Source organism: Coloeus monedula (genome assembly GCF_965178545.1).
Source record: "Coloeus monedula genome assembly, chromosome: 3".
NCBI lineage: Eukaryota > Metazoa > Chordata > Aves > Passeriformes > Corvidae > Coloeus > Coloeus monedula.
In genome coordinates this window covers 4,747,561-4,759,301 of record NC_138783.1, presented here as the reverse complement: position 1 = coordinate 4,759,301, position 11,741 = coordinate 4,747,561, and the positions used below count along the sequence as shown (strand labels likewise).

At 46.1% G+C, this 11,741-nt stretch overlaps 1 protein-coding gene across 1 annotated transcript in view; it reads right to left on the bottom strand.

The window, feature by feature from the left end:
* Positions 1–704: 704 nt before the first annotated feature.
* The window catches only part of CD247 (CD247 molecule), a gene marked incomplete at its 5' end in the record, with an annotated part of 49,422 nt that continues 38,385 nt past the window's right edge, over positions 705–11,741 (bottom strand). Inside the window, 7 exons of the mRNA XM_082279015.1 lie at positions 705–1,873; positions 2,590–2,631; positions 3,894–3,950; positions 4,607–4,642; positions 5,301–5,384; positions 6,649–6,702; positions 7,903–8,009. Of these exons, the coding sequence (XP_082135141.1) occupies positions 1,808–1,873; positions 2,590–2,631; positions 3,894–3,950; positions 4,607–4,642; positions 5,301–5,384; positions 6,649–6,702; positions 7,903–8,009 (446 nt within the window). The 3' untranslated portion in view covers positions 705–1,807. The remainder of the gene's footprint in view (positions 1,874–2,589; positions 2,632–3,893; positions 3,951–4,606; positions 4,643–5,300; positions 5,385–6,648; positions 6,703–7,902; positions 8,010–11,741) is intronic.

Below are 11,741 nucleotides of genomic sequence, written 5' to 3'. Positions count from 1 at the left end.
AGCTTCAGTTCCTTCCTGAAGGCAAAGAGGAGACTCTGCTCAACCCCATGGTGAGTGGCCCCAAAACCAGCATTGTATGATTTTTGAACTTAAGGTATCCGTTGATATATAAAGAGCATAAAGGTGATTTTTTTTTTCCCCCCACAAAGAATCTCATTCCTATTGTTTAGTGGTTGGTATTTCATGCTGCCGAAACTTATGACTTCTACACCTTGCCGATATGGTTATGGTGATTTAAAAAGAGAAAGCTGTTTCCAGTACTCTTTGTTCTTGCATTGAGTGCTTTGCAGCATAACTTTACTGTAATTTTCAGCTCAGCTGTCTCAGTTATCACCCAGTTCTCTCAATTTTTCTTGTCACTGCAGAACAGTAAGGGATTGAGGAAGTCAGGGGGTTTTTTGCAAGAAACATTCATCACCATGTCCCAGTTTTGAGGGTTTTTTTTGCTTTAATTTATTGTAAATACTCTTTAAAAGCTATAAGCACCTACTACAGTTAGAGTTTTACTGCTAAAGAAGTAAAACTGCCTTGGAACTTGCGTAGCACCCATTTCAACAAGTTTTTCTGCTGCTAACCCACCCAGTCCCTGGAAAGAAGACATAACCTCATCTGGGCAGTGACCAGGGCAGCAGCTCTTGTTCGACAGCCTTGCTTTAGCTCTGCTTCCTCTGTGAGGACTGGTGAGATGGCCTGGTCAGCTCCTGAGTCGAGGTGAGACACCCCTGATTTTGCTGGGCTGGATTTGTCCTTGCTGAATTCTGTGCAGCCTTGTGAGGCTGCAGCAAAAGGAGACGAGTGTCCCTTTGAGACTTGGGTTTGGGGCTCCTGGGATGTGTGTAGGAGCTCCTGTTGGAATCCTGTCCTCCTCAACTTCCCTGGAGATGGTGTTGCTGGGTGCAGGCTGGTTCAGATGGCCGGAATGCCTCAGGTAAGGAGCTCGTGCCATTCTCACTGCTGCTCCCTACACACACACAGGACTTGGGCACTGTTTTATTAATTCATTCATCAAAAACACATGACTTAACTGAACTGGTGTCTCTTTGGAATGATACCTGCACCTTTTAGAGGCAGCTTCATGAGAGACTGGTTTGGAAACTGCATTTATGTTGGCTTTTGTACAGTTTGTTGTCTGGAAGTGATAATACGGGAGCCCATCTCCTTGTTTTCATTGTTTTTCTGCCTTCAGAGAAGTCTCTCACCTCGGTTACCTGGCTCATATTTATGGATGAGTGGCAGTGCCATGGCTTGATGTTTTCTGGGATATTGGTGCTCATTCTCTTCCTACTGGAAAGTTGGCATTCAGCCTCTCTGCTTCACTACTGTAACATCATGTCACTCTTTATAATTAAAGAAAAAGGCAAATTTAAAGCAAAAAAGGGTCAAATAGTCTTAAGATAAATACTACAGGAAATAACTACAGTCCTATCTTTACAAGTTAAATGCAATAAAACCATAATTCCATAATGTCTTAATACTCTGGAAGACAGGGAAGAGCTATGGAAATAGCTGTGTTTGTTAGAAGGCTGTGGTCTGGTCCCACAACACAAACCTTCCCCCAAAAAATCAGCATAATAACCACTATGGCTGGAAACAACTTTACAGATCTGTACATTCTAATAGCAAAAGCAGTTACATGATTCAGGAGAAGAGGGAGGAGGGAAGGTCCAGTCTCTGTGCACCAACCCAAGGAGGTTCTTGCACATAGAAAACACACAGTGCTTGTGTTGGATGAAGAGGCTTTCCCCCCTCTCCTCCCCAAAGCAGGTGGGCATCTCTCACTCTTGCCCATCCCCTCTGAGGCTCCTACTTAGCGGGGCGGCAAAGGCTGCATTTGGAGAGCATCATAAGTGTCCTTGGTTGCTGCACTGAGCCCCTGAAAAACAAAACCAGAAAAATAGGTGAGGCATGAGTGTGAGTGCTTCCTTTTTCCCTGGCTGACCAGTCAGCAGCAGGATGGCAAGGGCTCAGTCAGGAGCATAAGTCTGATTTTTTTTTCCCCTACGGAGGTTTTTACTCCTGAGTGATTCTTTAGTCTTTGTATGGTGCTATCACTTACCTGAAGGCAAGGTGCATCCTGAATAATTGTTATGAACATATGACTACAGCAACTCATCCTAACTGCTTCTGCAGATCTTTGGAGTACATTTTATTTGCGTATTCTTAAGAGCTAACTGATGCTAGAATGAGCTCTGATAATTAAATGAACAGACATCAAATCATGAACTTTGTTCTCTGGACTTCTCTTCTTTGATTTGGAAGGGAAATCAGGTGCAGCTCTGGGTAAGTAAGTCGGCAGTGGGACCTCAGGTGGCTGTGAATCCCAGGAAGCATCCCTTGACAGCCCAGCCCTTTTCCTGGCAGCCTGCTCGGGTACAGCAGCTGTGCCCTGTGTTACAGATCCCAGAGCCAAGGGTAGCTGGGGCTTCCAAGAATGAGGAGTTAGTGAGACACTTGGTGCCTGCTTGGGGAACCTCCAGCTGTCCTTCATTTCTCTGTGCCTCCCTGACAGTGCCATTGGATATCCAACCACAGGCTACACCTCACTGAGGAGGACGGGTGAGGGGAGCAGCTGTGGGAGGTGGTGCCTACCTGGTAGAGACCTTCATTCCCTTTGCCTCGCCGCCTCTGCTGCTTTGGGAAAACAAAACAAGCACAGGTTGATTAGTGGATGCTTTCCTGATTATGCAAAAAGAAAGAAACCCCCTGAGTTCCCCCATCCTCTGCTGAGGGTGTACAGGATGTACCAGCTGTGCTTGGCCTGGACTGTGCTCTGCACAGGAAAGCACCTGGTAAGTCTGGACCAGCCCAGACATGCTGCAAGGGGTGTTAATGAGAAGATAGAGATAATAGGAAACAAAAAGAAGCTGTTTTGGTTTGCTGATGTATTTTCCTGTCATGCTGTTAGAATGTTGCTATTTCTTTGATTCACTGTATGTATACAGTAATCAATTTGGCAGCATTCCTGTAGACACTGATTATTTAGTAATAGATTGTATCACAAATGTGTCAAGGAGTAGTGCTTGTTACAGTTAAAATTGCAGCAACTTGTTAAATGATTATCTATTTGGAATGGGACAAGGGCTTTGGTGTTCTGTTCCCTCCAGAAACAGAAACATTCAAAAAACATGGTGCAACTTTATAGCCCATAGCTCATAGACAGAGCTTGACTCTGGCAGCGGGGCATTAGAATAAAAAAAGGGAACAGATTAAATGTTGGTGTTGCTTCAGCATTCCTCAACACTAAACTTTGTTTTGAAATGCCCCTTTTTTCATGTGTCAGAAGGAAATGAAAGGTTAGATATAGATAGATAGATAGATAGATAGATAGATAGATAGATAGATAGATAGATAGATATGACACTTTGACATAAAATAGAACCTGTGTAGGTCAGAGCAATTTTTCATTTTGCCATAAACAAGTGTCCCCAGATGGTTTGGGGTTTTTTTACACAAGCCCCCCTTCCCCAGCAGCTTGTGCACAGAGCTAGAACTCTCCCTTTGCTGTAGTTGGAGACATGACTGATGTGTGCCTTCTTAAACATTTGAGAGCAGAGCTGTGGGAAGGAGAATGTTTCCCCTATTCCTTGTCTGCAGTCAGGCACAAGGAGGGGCTGGCACTTGCTCTCCTGATCCTCTAACACCAGCCAGGCTTGGCGGCCTGTGGAGGGAAACCATAATCTTGCAGCTCTGAATTGCTCTGGAGAAATGCGCTCCAAAATCTTCCTGTGCTGCTGGACCACTGCAGCACTTGACACCAGACCTTCCTTCAGCTCTTCCTCACCCATCTCATGCCCTCTGCCCCCTCAGCCAGGGCAGCCATCAGGGGTTTTCTGCCCAAAAGCTGAAATGTTTTCTGTTGCCAAGTTTTCACCGGGAAGGAAAGTAAGACTCACCTCTCCCTTCATTCCAATCTCACTGTATGCCTCGCCCATCTTGTCCTTCTGCAGTGACTGCAGGTAGAGAGGGGGAAGGAGTCAGTGTGTCAGTAGAAAAGCCAAGGCAGCCCCTGGGTGGCCACACTTCAGCCAGCTGCTATCAGAGTGTCTGATTCAGTAACAGTGAAGCTCTTGGAAACGAGCTCATTTCTCAAGCACTGCAGACCCAGACAGACCCGAGTTAAGACATGAGAATTAACACTCCTGTATCTGCTTTGGAGCACAGACCACCACATTTAGCCAGCATCAAATAACTCAATCAAGGGTTTCCTAAGCAGCCCCCCTTTGGTGCACTGGCATTTGGCCTTTGCCAGAGAGCAGTCACAGGGGCTGGAGACCATGCACAGAAAACACTGCAGCAGGGATCACATGGGATGAGGGTTGGTTAGTCACTAGCATTAGGCATTAGCAGGTATCTTGATCCAAGTTCTTTTCCCCACCTGCCAAGGCAGTGTTTTTCTCCTATCACACACAAGTGAGCTGAAATTTTCTAGCAGAAACAAAGGGCTTAGAGGGAGGTGTTGGGTGGAAAGGAAGAGAAGCCTTTAAAAGCAGCTGTTGAGTTTTGAACCAAAGCTGAAATTGGGTGTGGGGGGAAGTCTCCTGTGAAATAGCATCTCCTGTTCCCAGCCATCCCTCCCTCTCTGCTCCCTCCAGAGTGCTCTACTCACAGTGTAGACAGTGTCCTGAGGGTTCTTTCTTCTTTGCTGTAAAACAAAAGAAAAAAGTTGCCCATACATTGCACTGCCAGCATCCCTCACCACCTTGTACATGCTTGTGCATTTCCTCCATGGCACAGCTGTGGCTCATGGGACTTTCCCTGCCCATTCCAGTCCATCCTGCCTCCACTCATAAGGCTCTGTTCAGACAACTTGTTCTCAGGAAAATTAATTTAATTTTAACAATTGGTAAAACGTAGTTCTTCTCTGCTCACTGCCTACAGCTGTCACCTGCTGATGCAGGAGGTTTTCCCTCCCTTTTCATTTGAAAGTGATGGGGACTGCAGCAGAAGGAGTTGTTTTGGCTGCTGCTCTGCTTTGTGGGCGCTTGTTTGTTGGCATCAGACGCGGCAAGCTCTGTGAAACACCCACCGCTGCCGGGCCTCCTCCGCATCCGCCCCGGGCCCGGGTGTCACTTCCCACCCCGGCTGGCTGCAAGCTCCCAGCCGAGCGAGGGGGGGCGAGATCAAAGGGGAGGGAGAGAGAGGTTCTCTGCTGTCCCCCCGCGCCGCCCGAGTTACGACACAGACGGCGTCGTTCCCTGCCCGGGAAGGCGCTCGGGTGGCTGCGCGTGTGAGCAGCGCTCTGACACGGCGTGGGAGGCACCAGATCAAAGGACAGAGGTGCACATGGGGGAGGAGGTTACCTGGTGTCTCCCGCCCAGCTCGGGGTCTGCTCCTCGCTTTCCTCCCAGAACATCGTAATCGTCTCTGTGCGCACGGGAGAGTTTCTGAAACAGGAGAGCAAAAGCAGTGGATGGACACCGAGATAATGAGATAATAGAGCCTGACTTAACACAGAAGAGAAAGGGAACCCAGCTCGGTTCACAAGGACTGTAACTGAACTAGAAATTATTTTTACTTCCTAATGCAACTGTCAACAAAAAGGTCTACATCTAAGCCATGGATGACACAAAACTGCAAGCTGTTGCATCAAAAACATTTCCTAAGTGGAACGGAGTTGAAAACTAGAGAGCATGAAGGGGAAGGACTCTGACTTTCATGCTTTCTCTCCCACCGGAGAGTGAAGATCCATGAGCTTCATTTTTCTTGCAGAGCAGCTCATGTAAATTTGCATCAGGCAGCTACAGAAATTTTATGCCCAACAGAGTTCTTAGCTGGGAAGGGTTACCTTGGACAAGGGCAAAGGAGAGATTTCAGGTCAGAATAGCACAGCTGACAGAGTGCTACTTGAAAGGTGACAGGCTACACTTAAACTGAAAAGAAATTACATTAGTGTTCATACATTACAGAGTTAAACAGAACCCATCACAGGATGTGGCTATGGTCAAAAGCGTGCGGAAAAAAAATTTAAAAGACAACTAGACATAGCCAAAATAGCTAAGAGTTTAATGCTGCCATGAGTGAGCAATTTAGTGAGGAGGCACAGGCAGGATCTTGTCTGTCCTCTTTCACTGGCTAAAGGTGCTGTCCATGGTCAGAGCACAGGACAGGGTACATCTCTGGAATCATCTGGTACAACAGGGCTTGCTGAGGGGCAACAGGAAAGCTTGGGAATGGAGACACAGGGGCTGTGGTGGCTCAGGCTCCACACACTTGGCAGTGTAAGAGCTGCGGGTGCCCAAAGTCAGCTCCACAGCATTCCTTGGCATTTGCCCTTTGCCCAGCCCACATCAAACAGAAGCAGCAGCAGCACCAGGGGCAGTGGCTGCACACACACCCCCAGGGGTCTCACAGGCCTGTTCCATAGGGCAGCACAACAAACAGCCTGGGCTCCTGCCAACCTTCAGCTCAAATCAGGAACCTACAGCCCAAAGACCTCTCTAATGTCTGACCAGAGTGGTGACACCAGAAGCTGCCCCAGCGAGGTTTTACCTTTCCTCCTTACAGCTGCCATGCTGCACACAGGTACAGCCTACTCATTAGCTGGCTCATCCAAAGCTTTTCTGACCAGCAGGCAATTCACCGTCTTTAAGTGCCCCAAAAGGTCTGTCTGGATGGTGGATTAAAAAACAAAGACCAGCAGTTACTCACATTGTACACGTCATCCTGGCCTGGTCGCAGCTGTGGTTCAGAGGCCTGGCTGAGCTGGAAAGAGACCATTCCATGAGCAGAGAGACAGTGGCTCCTCCCTTCAGTCCTTTCATTCCCTCTCTCCTACTCTCATCAGAAACAGGGTAACCCACAAACAGCTCCCTGTGGGGCTACAGGCAGTGTAAACCACTGCTGCAGTGGCACTTTTATCCACACACCAGCCTGCTCTCAGCAGCCAAGTCATTTTACTTCACATCACACCAGCTCACAAACATCTGAGTTTGTTCCCTACATACCTGCCCTCCTCAGATTTGCCTCTCCATTCTGTTCCTGTCATAATCTTGTGCCTCCCTGGGCCCCTGGTCCTCCAGCTGCCTGCAAAGTTTCTGGGCTTCCTGCAGGGAATCCATGCACCCCTCAGGAGCAGCACCTGGCTTGCAGGAATCTGGTACCACCACAGTAATTTGGTGTGAGTGGCAGCTAACAAAGACATAAAGGATTATCCCTTCTGTAGCTGCTCTTTGGCTTGGCTGCTGACAATATTTATGAGTAATCAATTGCTAAGACAAAATTTCAGGTAAAAGGGGGCAGTTTTGGGTCAGTGAGAGCAGCTACTTTGTGTTGTAGTCTTTAAAAACAACCTCTGAAACTACATTCTGTATTGATTTACTCTTCTTGAGTTATTATCACATTCAATTCTTTGTTAAAAGTAACCTTCTAGCTAGGTCTATATTTAGGCATAGAATCATGTTTGTAGCAATTACACAATTCCTCTCCCATGGCTGTTTGGATTATGTTGTTTGTGTCATCACACTCTAGTATCAAAGATGTCTGAATTATTGAGACATTTTAATACATCCTTCATGAGCTTGCCATTTACCCTGAATTTTCTGTATATCCCCTCCTCTCCTTCCAATGCAGGAGAAAAAAAATCCACATCACTCTTGATCAGTCATTTCCCATCTACAAAATCCAGAATCTCTGATGTATCCGTAAGTGTAGCATCAAAACACTGTCATATACTCTTCTCCCCTCCATTCATGAACCTTTAGAAAGAACTTCCCCAGGTTGCTCAACTGGACCCCAGAAACGGAGAGGGGAGGCGGGAAAAAAAAAAAGGAGAGAGAGAAAGAAAATAAAAGAATAAAAAAAGTCCCATTCAAAGAGATGGTTCCTCTCCACTGCCACTTTCCAGCCCAGCCCAACTATTTGACACCACCAAATCCAAACGCATCTGTGTTTGGTTAGACTGACCTTTGCTTTCACAAAAAGGGCTGTCATCACCACTGCATAAATGAAGAGGAATCCATCCAGCACATAGCAGAGCCTGGGATCTGTGAGGCCAAGAACTGATGCAGCATCTGTACAAAAATATCAGATACATCAGCAAAGAAGGTCATTTGTGTCACTGGGTGCTTGGCAGCATAAATGTGGCAGTGCTGCATAGCACTTCATGGAAAATTAATAGCCAGTATGAGGGCAACACTGCCCCTGTATAAAGGAGATGGAATTCTGAATATAAGAATTGTAGGATTAATCTAGTCAAAAAGGACCACGGCAAGTCCAGCCTTCTCTGAAACAGGTTCAGATAAACCAGACCGTCCAGGACCTCAGCCAGCTGAGAATATCTCCATGGACAGAAATGTTTGCAAACTCCCCCCACCAACACAGGACATTTATTTTCTGGGAAAACCCAGCAGCATTTCCTCCAGAGATTCATGACTGGGCCTGGTTAAGGCTTCCTTCATCAAGTGTGTGTGAGAAAATACATCTGTTTGGACACAATTTTAAGGGAGGGCTTCTCAGGAAACAATTCTGCATTCAATGTAAAGAAAGATTGAGACCATCAAGTTCAGTGGGAGACCCAGGCTGAAATCACTGCTCTCTTTTGAAGACTCTGAAGCTGCTTCTCCCATATCCCAGGTTACATATTCTCTGTGGAGGTTCTTTTGGGCTCCCAGTTTGTCAATGCTGGACACTATTAAAGGTGAGAAGGGAGCTATGGGTAGGAGAGACAGACTTTTAACCCCAGATGTCAGAACACATCCATAAAGACAGCTGTGAGACACCCTGATGTGCCTTCTGGTTGGGAGGAAGGCTTTAAACCTGAATCTTTGCACAGGAGAGATTGGCTTGGGTGGCCCTCCCACAGAAGGTTTTTAATTTTTATTTCATAGAATCGTGGAATACCATTGAAAGGGGATCTCAAGGATCATCCTGTCCAGCTGTTCCTGGGAAAAGCACGGTCTAGAAAAGATGGCTCAGCACACTGTCCAAATGGATCCTAAAAGGTGTCCAGTGTTGGAGAATCCACCACTTGCCTGGTGAGATTATTGCAATAGTTAATTATTCTCATTGTGAAAAATTGTCCTCTTGTGTCCAATAGGAATTGCTCCAGCAGTAACTTGAACCCATTGCCACTCATGTGTTCCATATGACTCCTTCTAAAAAGAGAGTCTCCATCTTTTTTCAGCCACCATATAAATATTTATGCACTGACCACACCCAGGAGGACACCTTAAAATTGTTGGGTTCCAGCAGATAAACCTGATAAAATTGCCCCTGTATCAGTTCATAAAGATGTAGAAAGTTCACAAAGTATAGCTAAAAAAATCAAGGGCTAAGTAACTACAGATCCAATGTGCAGCTCCAGCTCCATCCACCAAGGAAAAGCTGTATTGCACAGTTGTATAAAAAACAAAACAAAACAAACACCTTAAAATAAATCTGAGTAGTGCTTTGTGCAGATTTGGAGTGAGTTCAAAAGAGAAAGAAAAAATGATCAATAACCTGCAAAGCCCTTCGATGAAGATAAACAATCACTGTTCCCACTGACAGCCTCACACAGCCAGAAAAAAATTCCAAAGAGTAGATTTTGTTTGTTTGAACTAGGAGTTGTTTTTTTTTTTTTTTTTTAAATCATGCATTTAGAAACAAATCCATGGAAATAAATTGAGATACTAGAGGGTTTTCCTTCTTCCCCCCTCTTTTTCTGCCATTTAAAAAATTTGGTTCAAAGCACTTTATGAACAACATCTTTCACCGCATTTCTTCAGGACTATAAAATTTCCTGTACATGGGGTAAATAGAGACAGAGAGATTATGGTATTTGCCCAACATTGAATATTAAACCAACGAACAAGCTGAGATTACCTTCCCAGAGCTTTTCCTCTTAACAGTTCACAGGACAATATTTTACACAGCCCGGAGGCGTCTGAGTTGCTGCTGAAGGCAGCATTTTTGGGTATTCTTTGGGTATCCTGGCCCTGAATCCCCTCTTCTTGTACCAAAGCCAGGCACATTCACACAATCATCTCAAGTCCAGTATTTCTCCAGCATTAATAAAATCCCCAGAGCAGGAGGAGCTGAGGCAGGAGACGTAGAGGACTGTGGAGGAGATGTCAAGAGTGGAGGGGATTTAGCTGTGGCTCTGTGCCAACCATGGTCGACCTTGGCTGACTCTGCAGAGCCAACCAAGTGCCCACGTGGTGCTTATGTGGGGCAGCCTGGCCTCCAGCATCCCAGGTAAGGGATTAAAGCTGTTCAGTGGGGAAAAGCCTGCTAGTCTGGCCGTGATTGTTCCTGGAAAAACATGTTTTGAGACAATGAGAAAGTCCAATATTTAGAAAAAAACCCCAAACAAACAATAAAATGAATAGAATTATTAGAGTGGGAAAAGACCTCCGATATCATCAAGTTCAACCTTTGGCTAAATACCACCATGCCCACTAAATCATATTGTGAAGTGTCACATCTACTCATTTTTTGAACACTTCCAGGGATGGTGACTCCACCATTTCCCTGGGGAGCCTGTTTTGGTGCTAACCACTCTTTCAGTGAAGAATATTCTCCTCATATCCAACCTGAACCTTCCCTGGTGCAGCTTGAAGCTACTTCCCCTTGTCCTATCTCTTAGTTCGTGTCATTTCCTTAATATGTTCTGTATTCTTAACAAAGCACAACAAAATGTACAAAGCACTTTCTAAATAATAACCTTTGCAATGGGTTTCTGGATTAGAAAGTGAGAGAGAGAGAAAGACAAAAGGTACAAAGCCTGTTGAAGCAAAGGTCAAAGAGATAGGAGGCACAATGAACATATGGCAGTTAAAGCAGTTACCGTCCATTCAGGTGAACAGGACCAGTTTAGGTTTTTAAATTGCTAGAGGAGGGGTTATTGCCTCTTCAAAACAGAAGGCCAGTCCCTTAGACACCACCAAATTGTACTTTCTGTCCCTCACGAGCCATGGTCTGGGGGCTGAGGCCAAAGTCACAGGGGACATGCTGATGATGGCAGCTGGGCAGAGCCAAATGTGCCAGGCCTCAGGGAACAGTCACACTCAGCTGCCTCACACAGAGCAAAGCACAAACAGTAATTATTTCACGGATGATTCCCACTCTGTTAACCTCACAGGTTACCCAGTGCGTACTGGGAGTTGCACAGCATCTTTCCAGGATTCACATATCAGTGTTAAACCAGTCCAGATTTCAGCAGTCCAGTGAAATACAGCAGAGTTTTAAAGCAAGATGACCCAGTACAGGCGGGGGCACGGCCAGTGTCAGGTCTCAGGCCAGTGGGGAAGGCAGGTACATGGCACTGTAAATGATGTCAAGCTCACTGCTTAAATGTGCCTCAGACAAAGAGCACCTCTCTCTCCAGGAATCCAAAAGGAGCTGAGGCATGAATCGAGGCCTAGGTGCACAAATACGCAAAGGGCTCAAAGACGAGGTCAGAGTGGTGATCTTGCTTGAGAGGGAAGCAAGCTCTGAAGGAATAACAACTGGAAAGTTGGCACTTACTCGTGCTCACCTTGTGCTCCTGTGCAAGGAGCTTCAAGTAACATCACCTGCTGCAGGGCAGGGGGGACATTTACTGAGAGACCACCAGGATGTGAGGGCAAACGAGAACAAACTGTGCCTTTGCTAATCACCTTTCAGTTGTAGGAACTTGTACAGGAGAAGCTCTGGAAAGCTTTGTACAGAGAGCTAGGTAGGGACTGACAGACCTGAGAGGAGACAGAGTCACTATGTAGAGCACTGCCCAGGCTGCCAGCTCTTCTCAATCCCAATTGCCTACACCTGAAACTCCTTCACCA